Genomic DNA, 19,776 nt, shown 5'->3' with positions numbered 1-19,776 from the left:
TCAAGGTTGAGTCTTCTGGCACCCCAAACAGACAGCTGTGATGTGGCCTTGCTTGCCACATGCTCTGCAAATGGCAGAACGGAACCTGCATTTAGTTCGCTTGTGGTGTCCTCCAAACCCGAAGCATTGAAGGGATGCTTTGTCCTTGTCCAGGCCTCCTTTTGCCTCCTTCCAGCTGGCTGGTAAAGTCTATTCACCTCTTCTTCAGGATCCGCATCTGACCCTTCTTGGATGTCCTCTTGATGGACAGTAGCAGTCTCTGGAGGGCTCCTGGTGGGCCATAGGGTCTTCACAGCCCTACCTGCTGCTTCCTCAGTTGTCACCTCTCTCAGTACATCTTGGAAAGAGACATCCTCTCTATCAAAAATCTTCTGCTGCAAGTCTCTTTTCCTCAAACCGCATACGAAGTGATCTCGCAGCCTCTCTTCCAGGTCGTTGAACTCACACGGTCTGGCTGCTTGCCTTAAGGTTGCAATAAAGTCTTTAGCAGATTCACCTGCCCTCTGGTCCCTTTGCTCAAATGTGTGCCTCCAAGCAATAACAGAGAACTTGGGCTGGAAATGTTCCTTCAGCAGTTTCTTCAAGTCAGTATATGTTATTGACTCCACAGGTGCAGGGGCCACCAGGTTCTCTGCAATTTCAAAAGCTTCTTGTCCACAGACACACAACAGGGTTGCAGCTTTCAAGCCATCTTCTCTAATCTGATTTACTCTGAAGTAATTCTCCACCCTTGCAATGTAGGAGTCCCATCTCTCTGGATGTGAGATACCAAAGTCAGATAAATGACCAATCTTTGCCATCCTGTAATTCCTAACCTTCACCACTCGCTCCTCTGAACTTGTAATGGGGATGGGGTCTTTCAGCCGAACTCACTCTCCAGTGACGCAGTATTGGCAGGCTGGAACGCTGATTTTAATGCTGTCTTCCCCTCTTCAGGACTTCCTGGGTAAGTATTTACAGCTTCTTGTCTTCAGCTTGTAACTTATCCCACCTTCGTCGCCAGTGTTAAGTCCTCCGTTTGATGGCAAATGATGAGGAGTCATGACAAAGTTAACAGCTCTTTATTTACAATCACCAACACTCCAACAACCGACAGGCTCGCAGGCCTCTCTCTTAAGTGACCAGAGACCTGGACAGAAACATAACAAAGTATCTGGCGTTTCACACCTTGCGCATGCGCACAAGGCTGGTGCTGCTCAGTCTGGTCCCGGGCAGCTTCTGGAATGCCCGGGACCATTTCAACATCCCGAGCCTGCTTTTGCAGGCTCAGGACACAACACAATCAGTATTAGATAGCCTGTATGATGCAACAAGGAAATATGGATCTGAAAAATTCAGAATTTATATCCATATTCATAATGGTACTATGAATTATATTGTTTTTACATTATTGCTTTATTTAATAATGTACTCTATTACAAATTTCAAATATACAATAGAGTTAATTGACTAATTTTAAATTTTGCTTAGGGCTTCCATATTCCTTTCCCAATATTTCCAATTTTTAAAGGATGACAAGAAATACCTTTGTATCCCCATGTTTAAGAGCTAATAGAATCACTTAGGGAGAAACTGAAGAGAGTTGTCATTAAACTGCTAAGAATTCCAGGCCTATATTCTATTTATTACTATATCTGAACAACTCCAAAGTTGGCCAAAACCCTTTGGACATTTCACAAAAAAGATAAATCCACAAAATTCAAGAATAAAACATAATTTAATTAAAAGTAAATAAAACTTCCAGAGCAGAAAAAGAATTGATCCGCATAAAAAAAAACTTTACAAGAAACTAAGAATAACTACATAACATTTGCATGTCAAATAGTACCTTTCACATTCATTAGCTGCAATCTACTTTAGACAAGTGTCAGTCCTTCCACCATCATTCTTACAATGCAAGCAGATAATTAAAAAAGTCAGTTCTGATAAATCTTGTTAAGTATACAGATGACTGAGTGTGTTGAATTACCAAAGTTCTATATTTTAATGGAGATTCTTGGAACAATAGTTCCAACATATCTATCATTGCCTGTGTTGGGGGGAAAAACCTTCACTATATTGTTAACAGTATCGATTGGCCTGAACATATTAATTCTTAATTGGTTTTACTGGATACAAATATATTTCCAAGTCCAATTTTAATATTGGAATTTGGGATCTAAATTACCCTCTATGCACATATAAGCCTCCTCAAGTAATAAGTTGATTTTCTCCATAAGCCTCTATTTCTAACTAAACTATAATGGAAAGTTTGTATCTTGCCTTATGCCTTTAAATTATATATTCAAAACTGACTAGAATATTAGTTGATGAAGTAGGATGCAAATATGCATGTTGACTTATATTCTATTTTATTCTGTTTTAATATGTCCCTTTTGGATACATTTATGAATTTTGTATTTATTAATGAGCTTGGTGTTTTAATTTTGCAGTGATTTTTGCTTTTAATATGAGTATGCATTTGGGGCTTGAATACAAATCAAAGTGGTTATTTAACATATTTCATTTCCTGAACATTTTATTTTTCATAAAATAAAAACTATATATTTAGGGTCACTACATTTGAAGTTTCCTTCAAAACGTTACTCTGTTCCAATATCTTCTATGTATGGGACTTGAAAAGTTGGGAATTGGGCTATAGATTGGCAAGGTTTTTTTTGTAATCTACATAAACAACAGCAACATGAGGTTATTATATATACATGGAAGTTTGAAATTTAAGTGCACTTTACACTGAAGATTTATGTTATTAGTATATTTATTGCTGAAATTACTATGGAGCATCTGAACAGTAAGAGAGTTTCTATAAATATCAGTAGATATTTCTGAGTTTGGGGAAAAGGATCAAAAGAGTCCTTTTTGGTACTAAAATATGGCTGAAAATACACTGTATTTTAATAATTGTTTTAAATGTGTTCTGCAAAAATGATGGCAAACATCGTTATACAAAACAAACACAAGTCAAATATTATAATCTCTATTATCTATTTTTATTGGATAGCCAGAGTAACTTCTTTCCATCACCCCTTGTTTGACATAAACTTGCATTCCACTAGTAGTAAAGATTAGAGGAATTATTTCTTAAGTCAATTGCTAACAACTGCCCATCTTATGTGCTAGGAACGTTGCTCCTAAATTATATAAATAAAAGATATAACTTGCCCATTATAATATTTCATTCCTATAGTGCTTTGTAATCATAGTTTAGAGATAAGCATTATGTTTAGTTAGCTATCTCACCAACAGCAGACCCTTTTAAACTGGAAGTTACTCATTTGCATAACTGCACAACTACGTGTATAAACTCTATGCAACATAGACTGTAGGAGACATGGAACGACAAAAAGTGTTCAAGATCTGCTCTTGAAGCATGTGGTGAATTTAACAGAGTAAATCTTGGATATCAAAGAGTACTTGCTGGTTTATTCTCATGACCTATATAATAATACGTAGACATGTATTTCTCTATCATGTCATGCCACACCATGCCATTCACAGATTAAACAGAACTTTATCCCAAATTATTTGTTGCTTCATCCTCATTGTTATTATCTTCACATCCTGTTCTTTTAGAACCTTGTTTTATTTTATTCTATTTAACATTTTTTTAAAACAAATTTTATTGTTTTTTAAATTCTTAGAACAAGGTGCTCAAGACACACCGTGGTGCTGGGGTAATCAAACATCCAAAAATAAAATCATATATGAATAACTCAAATCAATACATCCAATATTCCCTCTCTATTTCCCTCAAATAGCTTAATATATTTAAGATAATCCATTTCTAATTTAAATTTCTATTAATCCTAAACCCGTTTTGAGCTTTATAAATTTACAATTACCATAATCAAATTTAACTTTAAATAAACACATTATCAATTCAGGTATCCCTTCCAGATATATTCTAGTTCTTTAATTTTATCACAAGTCTTGTTTATTTCTTCTTCCACTAATATCTCCTAATTAAAATAAAATATTAATCTACCCTGTACATGTCTAATCCATCCATCCATCAATCTCTTTAAGATAACAAGATAATATCAAACCTTAAATCATTTCAGTCCATTGAACGAGATTCAAATTTCATCCAGTTAGTTATCATACTTAATAACATCCATATTATCAAACAAAAACATCATCTTACTAAATTAACATTCAATTAATTATTAAATCAATCCAGATCTAAAATACCTCTTCAATTTTCTTCATTCCATTAGATAATAGTTTTCATACAAATAAACCTATTATTCCAAAAAATACCTTCTTAATCTATTTAGTATATATATTCTAATAATCTCTTAATCCTTAAATCAATCCATAATTCTACAATGCCTTTGATCCATTACATATAATTTAAAATTTCTCTTTTCAGTCTTATTCTAGCCTTCTTTTTGTGCCAGGCAGGTTTCCATAACAAAGCTTCCGTTTCAGCCGATAGGTCTCTCTTTGTTGCTTGTAATATCATTTGAGACAGTAAAAAGCATCCTGTCCTCTGCATTGGATGTCTATTTCTCTTGTCCTTAAAGCCTCGTAGCTTTAAAGGTTCAAATCTCCGTCTTTGATTTTTCTGATCCTCGAGGATATAAATAAAATGCTTGTAAGGTAAAATAAATTCCTCTTTAATCTCAATTGATTTCTCTTCTAGTATGTTTTGGTTTATAGAATGATCAGATGTAGTCTGAAAGTCAGTTTGAAGGTTTGTGATAGAGTTTCTGGCTCTTAATTCTGTAGTAATCTCTTTCATTGTAGCACATATTTCTTCAGTAGCCTCATAAATCTTTTCCAATATAAATTTAAAGTTTAATTGTGAATAAGGTTTCTTCATTTTAATGGTAATTGAAGAGAATCCCTTTTTTTCTTTTAGTGGAGGCTGTAATTAATAAAAGTTAAGCAATATCCACCCCCACAATTCCCACAGCTGCATCAGCTTATCTTTTCTCTTCAAAGGTAGTTTCAAGGTCGAGACTATCTCATCTCAAAACAATAATCAGCAATTGCAATGTTAACTTTTCGCCGCTAGATGTCCTCAGTAGATTAAAAAAAATTTTCAAGACACCATTTTTTTTCCTTTCTTCTATCTTTTAAAGGAAAAAGTGGAAAAAGAAATAATCTTCCAGTGTAAAATAATAGTACAGCTCTTAGAAAAGAGTTTTTCTGTACCCCAAGTGATGAGAATAAAGTGTAGTCTTTAAAATTTTTTGTTTTATCCTTTTGTTCCCCAAGTGATGAGAATAAAGTATAGTCTTTAAAAATTTTTCTTTTATCCTTTATGCCTTTCTTCCCACATATACAAAAGCTGATTTTTCAAGACAGGGAAATAATTCCAATGAGCTTTTACAAGCAAAAAAAAAAAAAAAAAAAAAAACAGAAAAAAAACAGAGTAGGGTGAAGAGAGGAGAAGAAGGGGTCTCATCTGGATCATCCGTTGTGAGTCTATTACGCTTAGATGTAGATGTCACTTTCAGGTGGTGCAGCAGGGTAATCAGCCATCTTGCTGGACGATCTTTGCTCCGTCAGCCCTAAGGAGATAGCTGGAGCCACGAGAGAAGCTGCTGCTCTCCCGCAGTCACCAGCAAGCCTCCTCCTCGGTAGTCGCCCCTCCAGGGCGATCTTTGACCCACTAAGGGGTCTACCGGCGAAGAAAACCTTGCCGGAGTGGAGACGAGTCTCTAGACCTGACCGGCGTCGCCGCGTACCGGAACCAGAAGTCTCTATTTAACATTTTCATACTGCATGGAAGGTCTTTCAAATATCACATCAATATCTAAGAATAAACTAGAATGCTTGTAAGATTACTCTAGCCAAAAGCAAAAGCAGGAGAATAAAAATTCTCATCTTACTTGCAAAGTTAGAGGAGCTTGTAATAGAAAAATGGAATTAAAGTATTTTCAAACTCTTAAATCTTGCATCTATTCTCCAAATTTTACTTATGCATCATATAAGTGCTTATGAGCCACATAGATTTAATTACAATACAATATTTCAACATCACATTGAAATTAATTATAGTAAGTTAGCATTTACTTTCAGAAAACTTGCAAATTATGTATAAAGGTGACTGTTTTCTCTTATGGAGAATGATTATTTCTGAACACGGAATTGTAGTTGTTACAAATAGCAGCTGTTGATTTTGAGCTCTTTTTAAAAGTGATTCAGCCATGCAGCAATGAGCAATGAGCTCATCTTTCTTTTACCTTTGCTGATCTGAGAAGGTTTAATATTCTCAAAAACATGGAAATTATCCCATCCTTTTTCAAATGGAGCCATTGTTAAATAAGATGAATAATTAATTCTCTATAGAATGAAATAGTCAGTGTTCTATAAAAGAAATGTCCTTTCTCAGATCCAATATCACATAGAAAATAGGTACTAAAATAATTAGTAATGAGGGACTACGCCTTTAATCACCTTTTAAGCAATTTAACTCCAATTTTCAGGCTCCTGATACTAAGCTGAGCACGCAATTTATCCTTACAATTGGGCCTCCAATTTACTTTCATCAGGGCAATTTGTCATAGAGCAATTCTCAATACAAAGGACATTTTGAATGAACATTTTGTCCTTTATTTTAAAAAATTGACATAGAGGCTACTACATATTACATAGTTTGTTTTTGATGTTTAACAGACCCCAACTCTGTGACTTTGAATAGACTTACATACAATAATTCATAAACCAACCTACTATTGCTGGTTTGACAAACATGCAGGAGACCAAAGTTTATATATTTGAATGATTATGACTGCCATTAAAGAACCTTGAGTTTGTCTAATCTTTAGCCTACTTAAACATATAAGATTGTTCCAAGTATTAAATAGGGATAAAATAAGGATATCATTTACACATTGGAGTAAGCATGGGGTATAATTAAAATAGCATGACATAGTCATGATGATGCAATGAGACAAGAGTAGAGTGACACACTAGGAAAGGTATCCAGTTAGATGTTGTTGATTATTGGTGGCTTAATCAACCATGGAGGTATTTAAATTTTAAAACCTAATCATTGATCCGTCAGCGAGTTTGAGAGTTGTAGAAAAGCTCATAGATTCTCTCCTCTCTAGATCAATTATTTTAAAAAGGGAAATAAATTATATCTTCTCTTATTTTAAGCTCAAGTGAAACTCACCTTAGGAGGAGGGTATAGATGACAGTATGGTTGACCTGCTTTCTTTATACACGCATGAATGGAATGGCATATCACATCGGCATTCATTTTGGTTTCTACCCTAAAAGAAAGGCAGTTTTTGTTGTCAGGTATTAGGCTATAATAGTTCCTTACCAGTGAAAAGATGCATTTTGTATTTACTAAATTAAGTCTGTGTTACAATAGCCAATTTGATCTTAAGCTAGTATTTTTTTTCTTGGATCTTGAACACTGCTTTACATAATGTACATAATGGAAAATTCTGAATTCATTGATTGTGTTTGCTTCAGCAAATTTTATGCAAAGCTTTACTCAGTGAAATGCCCTCATAATTTTTACTCTGATTTGTTGTTAAATATGTGTAATTTTTTAAATTGGCCAATTGCTTGTATGTCATCAAATCAGTATTAACTCTTAGCCACCATGTATATGAATTTTTTTCAGAATTTAAATAAATACATAGAAATATTTTATCTTTAGGTTCCATAAGAACTGTAAAAAGTCTCTATATAGTCGCAGAGCTTAAATGTCTTTAATTTTTATGTGAAAAGATATTACATTACTTTTCAAGATGTTGAAATGCTAACTTTAAAAGTGAAAATAAAGGTAGGTTTATTAAAGATGGCAACAAAGAAAAGCTGCATAAATTTACCTGCTAACTAATTTGGCTAGAATAATTTTGCAAGGATGATCAGAAGTTCCAAAATTTAGAATAACACTTTTACTCTCATTTGAGGTGAACTTGGGCTTTCTATAGCTCCCAATGGGTTGAGTGATTCCGAATCCTATACAAATTTTACACATATTAAATCTCCTACACAACATTTTTTTTCTGGAGAAGACTACTTACAGGCTAATAGATTTAATTAACTTTTGGAAAGATAAGGAAAATACCACTGGCACATGAAAATTATGCAAAGTTAAATACTATGGAAATACCAGTCATAACATGTTTGTATAAGTGTTTATCAACTATTTGCTTGGGCCCTCGTTTTGCCTTTGTATGGAGGCTTCAGAGCTAATATACATATTCCTCCTGCCAATAGTGCAAATTATGATGACAATGCTGCAGTCCAGCCCATTTGAAGAGCCAAACAACCTGGATGCAATATTTTGAAGTGGAACATACAGGAAGCTTCTGCCTCTAATTTACCCCTAAAGCAAAACAGATAATATGGCTCAGAATGAATGAAATATGCAAATCTATTGTATTGCATATGCCAAAATTATTTATTTCTCTTAATTCATTGTTAATGTTAAACATTTCCATATTTCTATTGCAACTTCTTGAGATAGATGCTGGATTATTTATTTGTTTGCTGTATTGTTGTAGAGTGAAGGATAGACACAGAAATCAAAATAATTTGATGAAAGGCAAGAATCAGTAAAAGACAATCAGGCTTCATAACCCAGCACATATGTCAGAATCTCTTCTTGTCTATGCATGAATCAATTGCAGCTTCTAATAGTAATTGCAGTGGTGCAAAGTTTTGTGACTTTCACAGAGGTTTTCCTAGAACTGATCCCTTAAAACACACACACACACACACACACACACACACCTCTACCCCTCCAGGACCTTTAAGGATGGAGTATTTGCATGAATGTCCTTTTCACTGGGGTAGAGAAGGCATTATGAAAATATTTAAGAATGGAAGAAAGGGGATACTAAAGTCTTGATAGCAGATTTGCCTCCAGTTTTAAATTTGAGACCAACAATCTTTGCCTAACCTCAGCCATCCTTTTTTTGGATAACATATGGAACTCTCATGGATTGAAAATTCAAAGGAAACCAGAACAGAGGCTATGTATTGCTCTCAAGAGGAAATATATTTTTCTATAAGCATAAGTAGGCCATGGAGTTGACCACAAATATTTGTTTCGGTCTGTGGAGATTCTCAATCATCCAAGTCATAGTTGTCCCAAGGATGCTTTTCCAAAAGGCTACTGGATTTTCATGGCTTTTTTAAATGGTTTGCTTCTTATTCAACAAGTTTCTTCAGTTCTGACTTTTAATATAGATTAATTTTAACATACATTAATTTTAACATCTATGTTAAAATTGAACAGCCCTCTTTCAACAGAGGGGAAAGGGCATGACACCACCTATCTCCTGTTTACAATTCTTTCAAGAAGATTCCACACCTATTTACACTCTGATAAATTCTCAATCTTTCCATTCCCTATCTGTCAGTTAGAACTGAAGAAGTTTCTTGGATGAGAAGCTAAATGTTTTCAATAAAAAGAAAGAAAGTCCAGTTGCTTTTTGGAAAAGCACCTTTGGGATTTGTTTCCACCAATAATTCCAACAGCAGAATCTGTTGGAATTAGATTCTTTTGAGGCCGGTTGAGAAGTGCAGCTAAACTTATATGAAGAAATGGATTTGCTATTAATTAATTAATTTAATATATAGACCACCTCAATCTGCATGGATGGCTCAAGGCAGTGTATATACCTAATGTTTTATATACATACATGCATTTAAATATATTGCTTAGAACAGAGTTCCCCAACCTTTCTGCCTTTGTGGATGGGGGGGAGAGATTTGTTCTGAGTGAGTGGGCACAAATAGAGCATGTGCGCACGTACTCGTCCACTGCTCGCACAAGAGGGGATGCGCATGCACTCTTGCCTGCCATGTCCACAGCCTAGTTCTGATTGATTCAAGGCCTAGTGGTGGATAAAGAGAAAATTTGAATAAAACAACAAGACATGAGGAATAACTCAAGTTTTAAGGGCTCATTTTAACAGGACTTATGTTTGAGCCCTATGAATCTGGAGGCAAGATGAATCTGAATGGAAATCTTGGAGTTCAGTTCTCAGCTTTTAGACTGAATTCCTTCTAGAGTAGTGATAGTTTTATAAATACAAAACTATGCACTAAACAGCAGCACTCTACTATTTATTATTTGTTTGTTAGATTTTTATCCTGCCTTTATTACTGCATAAGTAACAAAGCAGTGAGCATATCTAACACTCTTTGCTCCTCCTATTTTCCCCACAACCACCCTGTGAAATGGGTGAGGCTGAGAGTATTTGGCCCAGATTTCATATCTAAGATGAGGCTGGCTTCTAAGCCAGCGTCTAACCATTACACTAAATGGTGTAAATAGATGAGACAGATTTATTGCACTGGATCTATACTAGTTAAAAGCACAGGAGAGAAATCCCATAAGAAATCTTGGGATATATCTATGAATGTTAAAAACCCTATCATCTCACAGATCAAACAATTCACAAAAAGCCTGCCATTCACTCTAGTCCCAAGCCTGGAAAAAGAGCCAGTTCTTGCATTCTTGTCTACATTAGGGCAGGACAAGGGGCTGTATGAATCTCGGCAGGATATACCAAAGACCTCCTGGTTTTATTGGGAGCATTATTTGACTAATAAGGCCAGAGTATGCCATCTGTGATGGGCAAGCATTAATTATGCATGACATAGCAATAGTTATTTATTTATTGCCATTAATACTTACAATTTAATAATCTTTGGTCCATATATTTCAACAAGCAAAAAACAAATACCTTGTAGGTGGAATGTTTCTGGAAAAATATATATTGAAAAAAATGAGCATTCATAAGATTGTATTTAAACATGTGAAGGTATTTACTCATCCTTCTAGTTGAAAGGAAAAGTTATTCTACACTGCACCATGCTTTTATAACAGAAGTCAAAGAGATGTCATAGAAAGCTCCCAGATAAGATTGAGTAGCCCTTTTGTTTGTTTCTAGTAGATACTGGAAATATTATATGAATGGGTAAATGGGATCACATTGGTCCCAGTATGCATGTCCTTTCTGACTTGGTTATTCATCCGTATGCTACAATGACAATCTGAAAATGGGAACCTATTGTACATTGAAAGTTTGTATGTGCTCTAGGTCAAGTGTTATCAAACATTTTCAGATTGTGAGATCTAGTAATTTTTTTAAAAAAATCCAGAACCCTGATCAAGAAGCAAAGCTATAATGATGGAGAATTGGCTGTGTTTGATAAACTTTTGTCTAAGTACGTATGTGTATGTTTTGCAGTTAATCGTCCATGGAACCAAATCAAATTTTCAGAATTATAGGTCCATGGAACCAGTTCAAAAAGCCCTGGTTTAAGACATAAGATTCTAAATTACTGAAGAAGTCAATATTAATATTTACGTAGCAGGGAAAATAGACATGATAGAGGGAACAAGATCAACCTGCTTTCATTTTCATATAATTCTGGGCCCAGTGCTCTTCAACATCTTCATCAATGATTTGGATGAGGGGATAGATGGGGAACTCATCAAATCTGCAGATGACACCAAGCTGGCAGGAATAGCCAACACTCCAGAAGATAAGCTTAAGTTACAGAAGGATCTTGACAGACTTAAACATTGGGTGCTATCTAAAAAAAATGAAATTCAATGGTGAAAAAAGTAAGGTTCCACATTTAGGCAAGAAAAACCAAATGAACAGGTATAGTATAGGTAGTACCTTGCTCAACAGTAGTAACTGTGAGAGGGATCTCGAAGTCCTAGTGGACAATCACATAAATGTGAGCCAGCAGTGTGCTGCAGCTGCCAAAAAAGCCAACACAGTGCTAGGCTGCATTAACAGAGGGATAGAATCAAGATCACGTGAAGTGTTAATATCACTTTACAATGCCTTGGTAAGGCTACACTTGGAATACTGCATCCTGTTTTGGTCATCATGATGTAAAAAAGATGTTGAGACTCTAGAACAATGGTTCTCAACCTGTGGGTCGGGACCCCATTTGGGGTCGAACGACCATTTCACGGGGGTCACCAAACAAGGCTGTCCGCCATTTTCCCCCCTTTTCTTTGGCCACGCCCCTGGCACCCGGTGATGCATAAGTGGTTGGGGGTCACCACAACATGGGGAACTGTATTATGGGGTAATGGCATTAGAAAGGTTGAGAACCACTGCTCTAGAAAGAGTACAGAGAAGAGCAACAAAGATGATTAGGGGACTGGAGTCTAAAACATATAAGGAACGGTTGCTGGAATTAGGTATGTCTAGTGTAATGAAGAGAAGAACAAGGGGTGACATGATAGCAGTCTTCCAATATCTCAGGGGCTGCCACAAAGAAGAGGGAGTCAAGCTATTCTCCAAAGCACCTGAAGGCATGACAAGAAGTAGTGGATGGAAACTAACCAAAGAGAGAAGCAACCTAGAACTAAGGAGAAATTTTCTGATAGTTAGAACAATTAGTCAGCGGAACAACCTGTCTCCAGAAGCTGTGAATGCTCCAACACTGAAAGTTGGACAGCCATTTGTCTGAAATGGTATAGTGCTTCCTGCCTGAGCAGAGGGTTGGACTAGATGACCTCCAAGGTCCCTTCCAACTTTATTATTATTATTATTATTATTATTATTATTATTATTATTATTATTAAATGTCACAAAAATTATTACAAAAAATATATGCAATGACAGATAGATTTTCTGGCTGTGAACTAAGGCTTTAAACTGATTTCATTAAGCTTATTGGGCAACCTTGAACAATTTACCTTGTGCCTAACATACTCAGAATAAATAATTTAAATTTTATTGTAATGAAAGCTGTCTGGCAATAATTTATTGACACACTAATTAATTAGTTGTTATTAACTAAAAAAACAATTTTATTTCAATATCTCTTTTTCTTTTCAGAGCCATCTTCAGTAGAAGTGCATTTATGAGGCAATTTCCCTTGACTTCATCCCTTATAAGAAAATAAACCTTTACTAATTTCTTGTTTATTTGAAATTACAGGAAAGTTGCAAAGCTAAATTTCAAAAATAAACTGCTATGCAGTCTTGGCCTCAACAATTAATATTCCCAACAGCCAATTTGCAGTCATAATTATAATATATTCTGGGCCCCTGGAAAAGAAGAAAATCACTTTTAATTAATTACTCAATAACAACATTGCAGATTTAGTAAGATAAGAAGCATTTAAGTATGGCTACAATAGCAAGATGTATACATTCCTGCCAGGGCAAATTGCTCACAAAGTATCATCAGTCTGCCAGCAACATCAAAAACAAATTTCTGTGATAAGGCATAAATTTGCTGGTTTTCCTTTTGCTTAGGAAAAGGTTATTTCTTCTGAACAGTGAAATTAAATCCTGTGTGAGTGACTAGGGCTATATCCATGCATATCATTAAAATGTACTCAAAGTTCTTGCTTTTTTTACAGAGTCCCCAATATCAGCACAAATACTGGTTCAACTTCACTGAAAAAACATTTTCATCTACATTATCTCCAAGAGCAACCTCATACTGATTGCTAGAAAGGACCAATAGTGGTATATTTGATGGACTAGTACGCATGCTACCACAGATAGGTAATTTTGCAAAAATATGCAATATGGTTTTAGAGTTGATGCTATAGTCTCTATGCCTTTCCACTGCTAAGATGGACACATTACTCAAATATCAAGCATCTTTGTATCCCACAAATAATATATATGGTTCAATACTTTTTAAAACTTTGATCATGTTTCCCTGTGAATAATTCTGTGTTTTCTTTAGAGAAGGATGAATTGAGAGCTGCTCTGAGATAAATTATTACTTTTCATTAATTCAAAATATCTGTAACTAATTATAACAAGTGCAGTATTGTATATCATATCATAAGCATGTAAACTAATTGGTATATGTAGTGCATATTGTTTTTTTACCAGGTAAGTAGGTACAGAATCTTTCCAGAGTTGCTTTTACTGTAGAGTTGTGGACTTGAGAAAGCTGCTGTATTATAGCCACTACACTTACGCAACCTACAAAGCAAGAAAAACAATCCAGATTACTTATATTTTAGAAGGTCCGGCTGGCTATTTAATATTATTCAGAGATGTTCCTGTAAATAATTTTTTTTGGTATAAAAATAAATATGCTATTCTTAGCAAAATGGTGTTTGCAGCTTAGAAACCATCTTGTGGAATTGAATCCATCTTCAGCATTGTTTTTTTGCCCTTCCCCCCCTGTTTATGTAAGGCACAACTGGATGTACATTTGTAACAGATAATAAAATAGTTTTTTATTATAGTAATAGTAATATTTTTTTATTATAGTAATAGTAAAAAAAACTTACTACAAGAGTAAAATGTATATGATATGACATTTTAAAAGCAGCAGAAGAGAAAGCAAGAAAAGATCTGATACAACTTTATTATTCTCAAGAAATAAGAGGCAGTAGGAAAGCACAGCAAACAATGGGAAACTAAAACCAACACAATTAATTGCAGAAAATTAAAGATGTGTTGAACAACTTAGACAAATAAGCCAGCTGCCTTTAAATTTTGCAATGGATCAGCAAGTTAATCTTAAGGAAATTTGCAGACAATCTGAAAAATTAATGATACTTGAATTCTAAATTTGGACAAGTACAACTTACTGTAACTATCACCCTATTTAGCTTGCTACATCCTCCTCCCTACCGCATATTCTTGTTGAAGTCTTTACACATTTCTTGTACATAAGTTAATTTTAAATTAAGAAGACAATACAAACAAAGGACAAGAAATCATAGAAATAATGACAAAGAGAAGTTTCAGATGAGATGTGAATATTTTTATTATGATTTATTATAGTTATTGACCAGAATTGCAAACAAGAACATAAATTAAAAATAAAAAAGAATAAAAACAAAGCAAGATAAAATATTACAGTTGAAATGGGCTTTTCAGTCAATCAAAATCAAATCAATAATCTGCAGTTTAACAACATTATGAAAAAGGAGACTGATTCATAGTGATCTGATAATAATAATAATTATACTTTAAAAAGATCCCCAAGGATATAAGGCAGGTCCCTGAGTCCTTTCAGAGGTTACAACATAAGAGGTCCCCCTTGTTCATGAGATGCACAGTCTCACCTCATAGAGAACTATTAGTTATCATCTCTCCAAAACTTTTGTGAAGGGAACATTAAAGCATACTAAAGTTAGTGTTCAAAATTTGGAAACAGTTATGTGACATAAATATCTTGCTGATTTCTAAAAGGGCTTGACAGCTCTGCATTTCTACATAGAGCAGATTGGTCCTGTAGGGCTTCAAGATCTTCGATACATTATTTAAATATGATGGGTGCATGCTCATAATCCATCATTAGGAGTGCCTCATAGAAAAACCAAGATGTGGAAGTTTTTGTGAGATTATCCTGAATAATATTGATTTGTAATTGCCTTCAACAGGGAAAGAATTCAAACCTGTGGGAGAGAACAATAACTTCAACCAATGTGCTGTAATGCAGGTCCATGTATTCACTGCTTAATACTGCATTTGGATACCTGGAATATAGAATTTAGGAATTAGATTAGACCCTCTCTAATTTAATCTAAGTAAAGGAAATGTAAGATCTTATGTAGGCACTGAAAAATAGTTATGCATGAGTCTTTTGACTAAGATCAAGTATAGTACCAGATGAAATATATTGGTCAAGAGACTAAGCTATTAGTGATTAAGAAGAGTGCTGGAAACAATTCAGACTTCCTATTGAGATATAGGCATGTAACAAAAGTTTTGAGAAATGTAAACAGGAATAATTTTAAACAATATACAACTGTAATTAGGTAATGGACAATCTTGATCTCCAAGATCCAATAATGAATTGGAATAACAAGGAAGAAACAGAGAGGGAAATGCAAGGGTAAAAGAACAAGAAGGAAGAAAACAGGAAAGTAAATTTAACCTTTTCCAAAATTCAAGATGGGCATGAATAAAACAATGGAAAATGAAAAAGGGTATAGTAGCATATATCAATAAAACAAACAGAGAAAAATAGAGGAATATAAAATTAACAACATTAACAAAATGAGCATTACTAAATATGAATTTCCAGGTCCTAACATTGCAGCTAGCTTGCTAGACCTTATATCTGAGTTCATTGTGAAACAAGAAGGAGATTCAAGAAAAGTGATTATGATTTTACAAATTGCCTCCATATTACAAAATATATAACCTATTTGGAGCTACACCTGATATTCATAAATGTGTGTCCTTTTCTAGTTCTAGTTTATTTTATTTACTCTAAATTTTTATTCTTGTTTTTTGTTGTTGTTGAAAAAAAATCCCATTATAGCTAATGAAATCAGAACATGAGCTTGCTGGCCATGTACCCTCTGGCAAGTTGAACAGACTGTTTAAATTAATCTACTTCTGTAGCAAATATACAAAGGAAATTCTAATTAGAAAGGCATCAGTGGTTGCTGATAAAAGGCAAAATTCCATGGAATAGCCTTACTTTAGTCTGCAGATTTTAGATATATGAGAAACATTCGTGTGTTAACTTAAGCCCTTAAGTTAATCATTTGAGAATGATATCACCATATGTGTCATTTTGATATCAATATGGTTGGTGATGAACACCTGCATATACTACTATACTACTGTGTAATAAGAACAATTAATTATTGAACTGTAAGCAGCATTGAATAAATGTGCATGAATATATACAAACATACAAAAAACATGAAGGATGTAGCATAAAAATAAATCCAGAGCAACTATAATAAAGACATGCTCTATTACTAATATTAACAGTGTTGCTGTTCCTCTATGTTGAGAGATATTTATTTATCTTTGTTAGACGTATATTTCACCTTTCCTTCAGTATGGTATGGGGCCAAGACACTAGTGATCACTCTTAAGAAAATTCTGTGGAGGGAACAGGATTGGTGTAGTGTATTCATCTTTGCTCTTGTTGATCTCTTAGCAGTTTTTGATATTATTGATCATGGTATCCTTCTGGTCTGGGTTAGGAGTAAGGAACATGGCCTTGGGCTGATTCTTCTCCTACATTCAAAGTCAAGTTTTAATTAGTGTTGATAAGGGGGGGGACACAATCCAACTTATATACCTTTTTGTTGGGGGTTCCTATGAAATTTGACAAAGTAGACCACAACCTACTACTTGATAAGATAGAAAAATGCGGGTTAGACAGCATCACACCAGATGGATCCGTAGCTGGCTGACCGGCCGTACTCAGTGTGTGGTCCTCAATGGAACCACACCTACATGGAGGGAAGTGTGTAGTGGGGTGCCCCAGGGCTCTGTTCTGGGCCCAGTGCTCTTCAACGTCTTCATCAACGATCTGGATGAGGGGATAGATGGGGAACTCATCAAATTTGCAGACGACACCAAGCTGGCAGGAATTGCCAACACTCCAGAAGACAGGCTTAGGATAGAGGAGGATCTGGACAGACTTGAACACTGGGCGCTAACTAACAAAATGAAATTCAATGATGAAAAAAGTAAGGTTCTACATTTAGGCAAGAAAAACCAAATGCACAGGTATAGTATAGGGAGTACCTTGCTCAATAGTAGTAAATGTGAGAGGGATATCAGAATCCTAGTGGACAATCATTTAAATATGAGCCAGTAGTATGCTGCAGCTGCCGAAAAAGCCAACACAGTACTAGGCTGAATTAACAGAGGGATAGAATCAAGATCACGTGAAGTGTTAATACCACTTTATAATGCCTTGGTAAGGCCATACTTGGAATACTGCATCCAGTTTTGGTCACCATGATGTAAAAAAGATGTTGAGACTCTAGAAAGAGTACAGAGAAGAGCAACAAAGATAATTAGGGGACTGGAGGCTAAAACATATAAGGAACGGTTGCTGGAATTGGGTATGTCTAGTTTAACGAAGAGAAGGACAAGGGGGGACATGATAGCTGTGTTCCAATATCTCAGGGGCTGCCACAAAGAAGAGGGAGTCAAGCTATTTTTCAAAGCGCCTGAAAGCAGGACAAGAAGCAACGGGTGGAAACTAACCAAAGAGAGAAGCAACCTAGAGCTAAGGAGAAACTTCCTGACAGTTAGAACAATTAACCAGTGGAACAACCTGCCTCGAGAAGCGGTGAACGCTCCAACACTGGAAGTTTTTAAGAAGAAACTGGACAGCCATTTGTCCAAGATGGTATAAGGTTTCCTGCCTGAGCAGGGGGTTGGACTAGATGACCTCCAAGGTCCCTTCAAACTTTATTATTATTATTATTATTATTATTATTATTATTATTATTATTATTATTATTATATGATTAACTGCAGAAAGCCACTGTAATGCAAAATTTGAATTGCAACTATTTAGATATGGAACTTCAGCCCTGCCCCCGGCCTCTGTGTAACTAAAATATTGAGAAGAACTAGCTGATGGAATTCTATGTGAGATCTCTTACATAGAAAAAACCCGAGGCAATGGCACAAGCAAGTCAGTTCCTGAGCCAGTTGAGGTCAACACATCTTAAAGTTGCCAAGGTTGAGAAACATTGAACTAAGTAATCCTTCTGGGTGCAGTAGCTAAAACAATACTTAACTACTACATTGCCTTTTCCTAAACGCCTTCTAGATAGCTTTGTAATAGTTTTAAACCTCTTATACCAGTGGTGGTGAACCTATGGTATAGGTGCCAAAGGCGGCACTCAGAGCTCTCTCTGTGGGCACACGTGCCGTTGCCCCAGCCTTGCCTCCCCCTGCGACCCCCTCCTTACCAGCAGCCCCTCTGGAGGAGAGTCGCCCCCGAGCGTGGCCCATGTGGAGCAGCGCAGCCAAGGACATGGCAGCCAGGCAACATAGAGAAGACTCTGCCTTCACGCCCCATCATACAGTTGATGCTGCGCGGTGCGGGCAGAGGGCGTGGCCGTGGGCTGCTTGGGCGATCTGCAGCGGGCCCTGGAGATGGTGAGTGGTCCTGCGGGCAGGTGGGGTGGGGGTGGAAGTGGGGCAGGGGGATGGAGCAGGGGCGGGGCCAGTTTTTGGGCACTCGGTCTCTAAAAGGTTCACCATCACTGTCTTACACTATAATCAAGAGCTATATTAGTGTAGTGGTTAAGGCTAGATACTGGGAGACAGCAAGTTCTAGTTTCACCTTAGGCACAAAGCCAGCTGGATAATCCTGAGACAGTCACTCATTCTCAGCCCTAGGAAAGAGGCCCTGGTGAATCATTTCTGGAATCTTGTCAAGAAAACTGCAGAAATTTTACTCTTTTCTAATTTCATTTTAGACTGTATTTTATCAAATTTCATTTTAAATTGCTTTTATCAAACTTTAGTAATAATTTGTTGCTGGAACTTTGCGCTTTGATATGGCCCAAGGGCTAATCAATAAAGATTTATTATTATTATTATTTAGGCAGTCACCAGGAATCAGTGCTGACTTGAAGACATTCTTACACAAAATCCCTATGCTGTACTTAAGTCTAGCTTGAAGAATCCGTCCAAAAAACCAACAGTTCCCTACCAATACTTTGAGAATAAAAACAAAACAACCATCACTGAGATTGCATGATCATTTTTAATTCTAAGCATCCCAAGCACCTCATTAGGGCAAAATCTGCCTCAATACTGAGACAAAAAAGTGATAAATTTAATATTTCACATTCTAGAGATGCCTTTATACAATGTGCATTGCTCCATAACTAGCAACATTGGGCAATCATTGGGAAAGAGTCTCAAGTTTCTACATGTAGAAAATTTGCTCTATTTCGAAACTGTTTTTCTCAACAGTTTCTCAGCAGAGAATTCTGGGACGTTTCCGGGGCTTGTATGCTACGAAGTCAGAGAAGGTGAACCAAAATTTCATAAAAGTCATCTTGTTCCTTCATGCCATTTTACAGGGGAATCCTGTGTGTGTAAACCAAATAGAT

General features: G+C 35.8%; 1 protein-coding gene across 10 annotated transcripts in view; it reads right to left on the bottom strand.

Annotated features, from left to right (window-relative positions):
- The window catches only part of AOAH (acyloxyacyl hydrolase), a 114,822-nt gene that overhangs the window by 73,061 nt on the left and 21,985 nt on the right, over positions 1–19,776 (bottom strand). For 5 of the 10 annotated variants that reach the window (XM_039336770.1, XM_039336772.1, XM_039336773.1 and 2 more), the window contains 3 exons: positions 13,811–13,906; positions 10,625–10,691; positions 7,130–7,229 (listed from right to left, as the gene is read on the bottom strand). In XM_039336770.1, the coding sequence (XP_039192704.1) occupies positions 7,130–7,229; positions 10,625–10,691; positions 13,811–13,906 (263 nt within the window). Of the gene's footprint in view, positions 1–7,129; positions 7,230–9,662; positions 9,819–10,624; positions 10,692–13,810; positions 13,907–19,776 lie in introns of those variants that run through there. The other 5 variants (XM_039336774.1, XM_039336777.1, XM_039336778.1 and 2 more) reach the window with 5 other exon arrangements.

This window comes from Crotalus tigris, unplaced genomic scaffold (genome assembly GCF_016545835.1).
Source record: "Crotalus tigris isolate CLP2741 ecotype Arizona unplaced genomic scaffold, ASM1654583v1 scf7180000017666.379230911805:20528666, whole genome shotgun sequence".
Lineage (NCBI taxonomy): Eukaryota > Metazoa > Chordata > Lepidosauria > Squamata > Viperidae > Crotalus > Crotalus tigris.
Note: the sequence above shows the minus strand (reverse complement) of the source record. Positions and strands in the feature narration are given on the sequence as shown.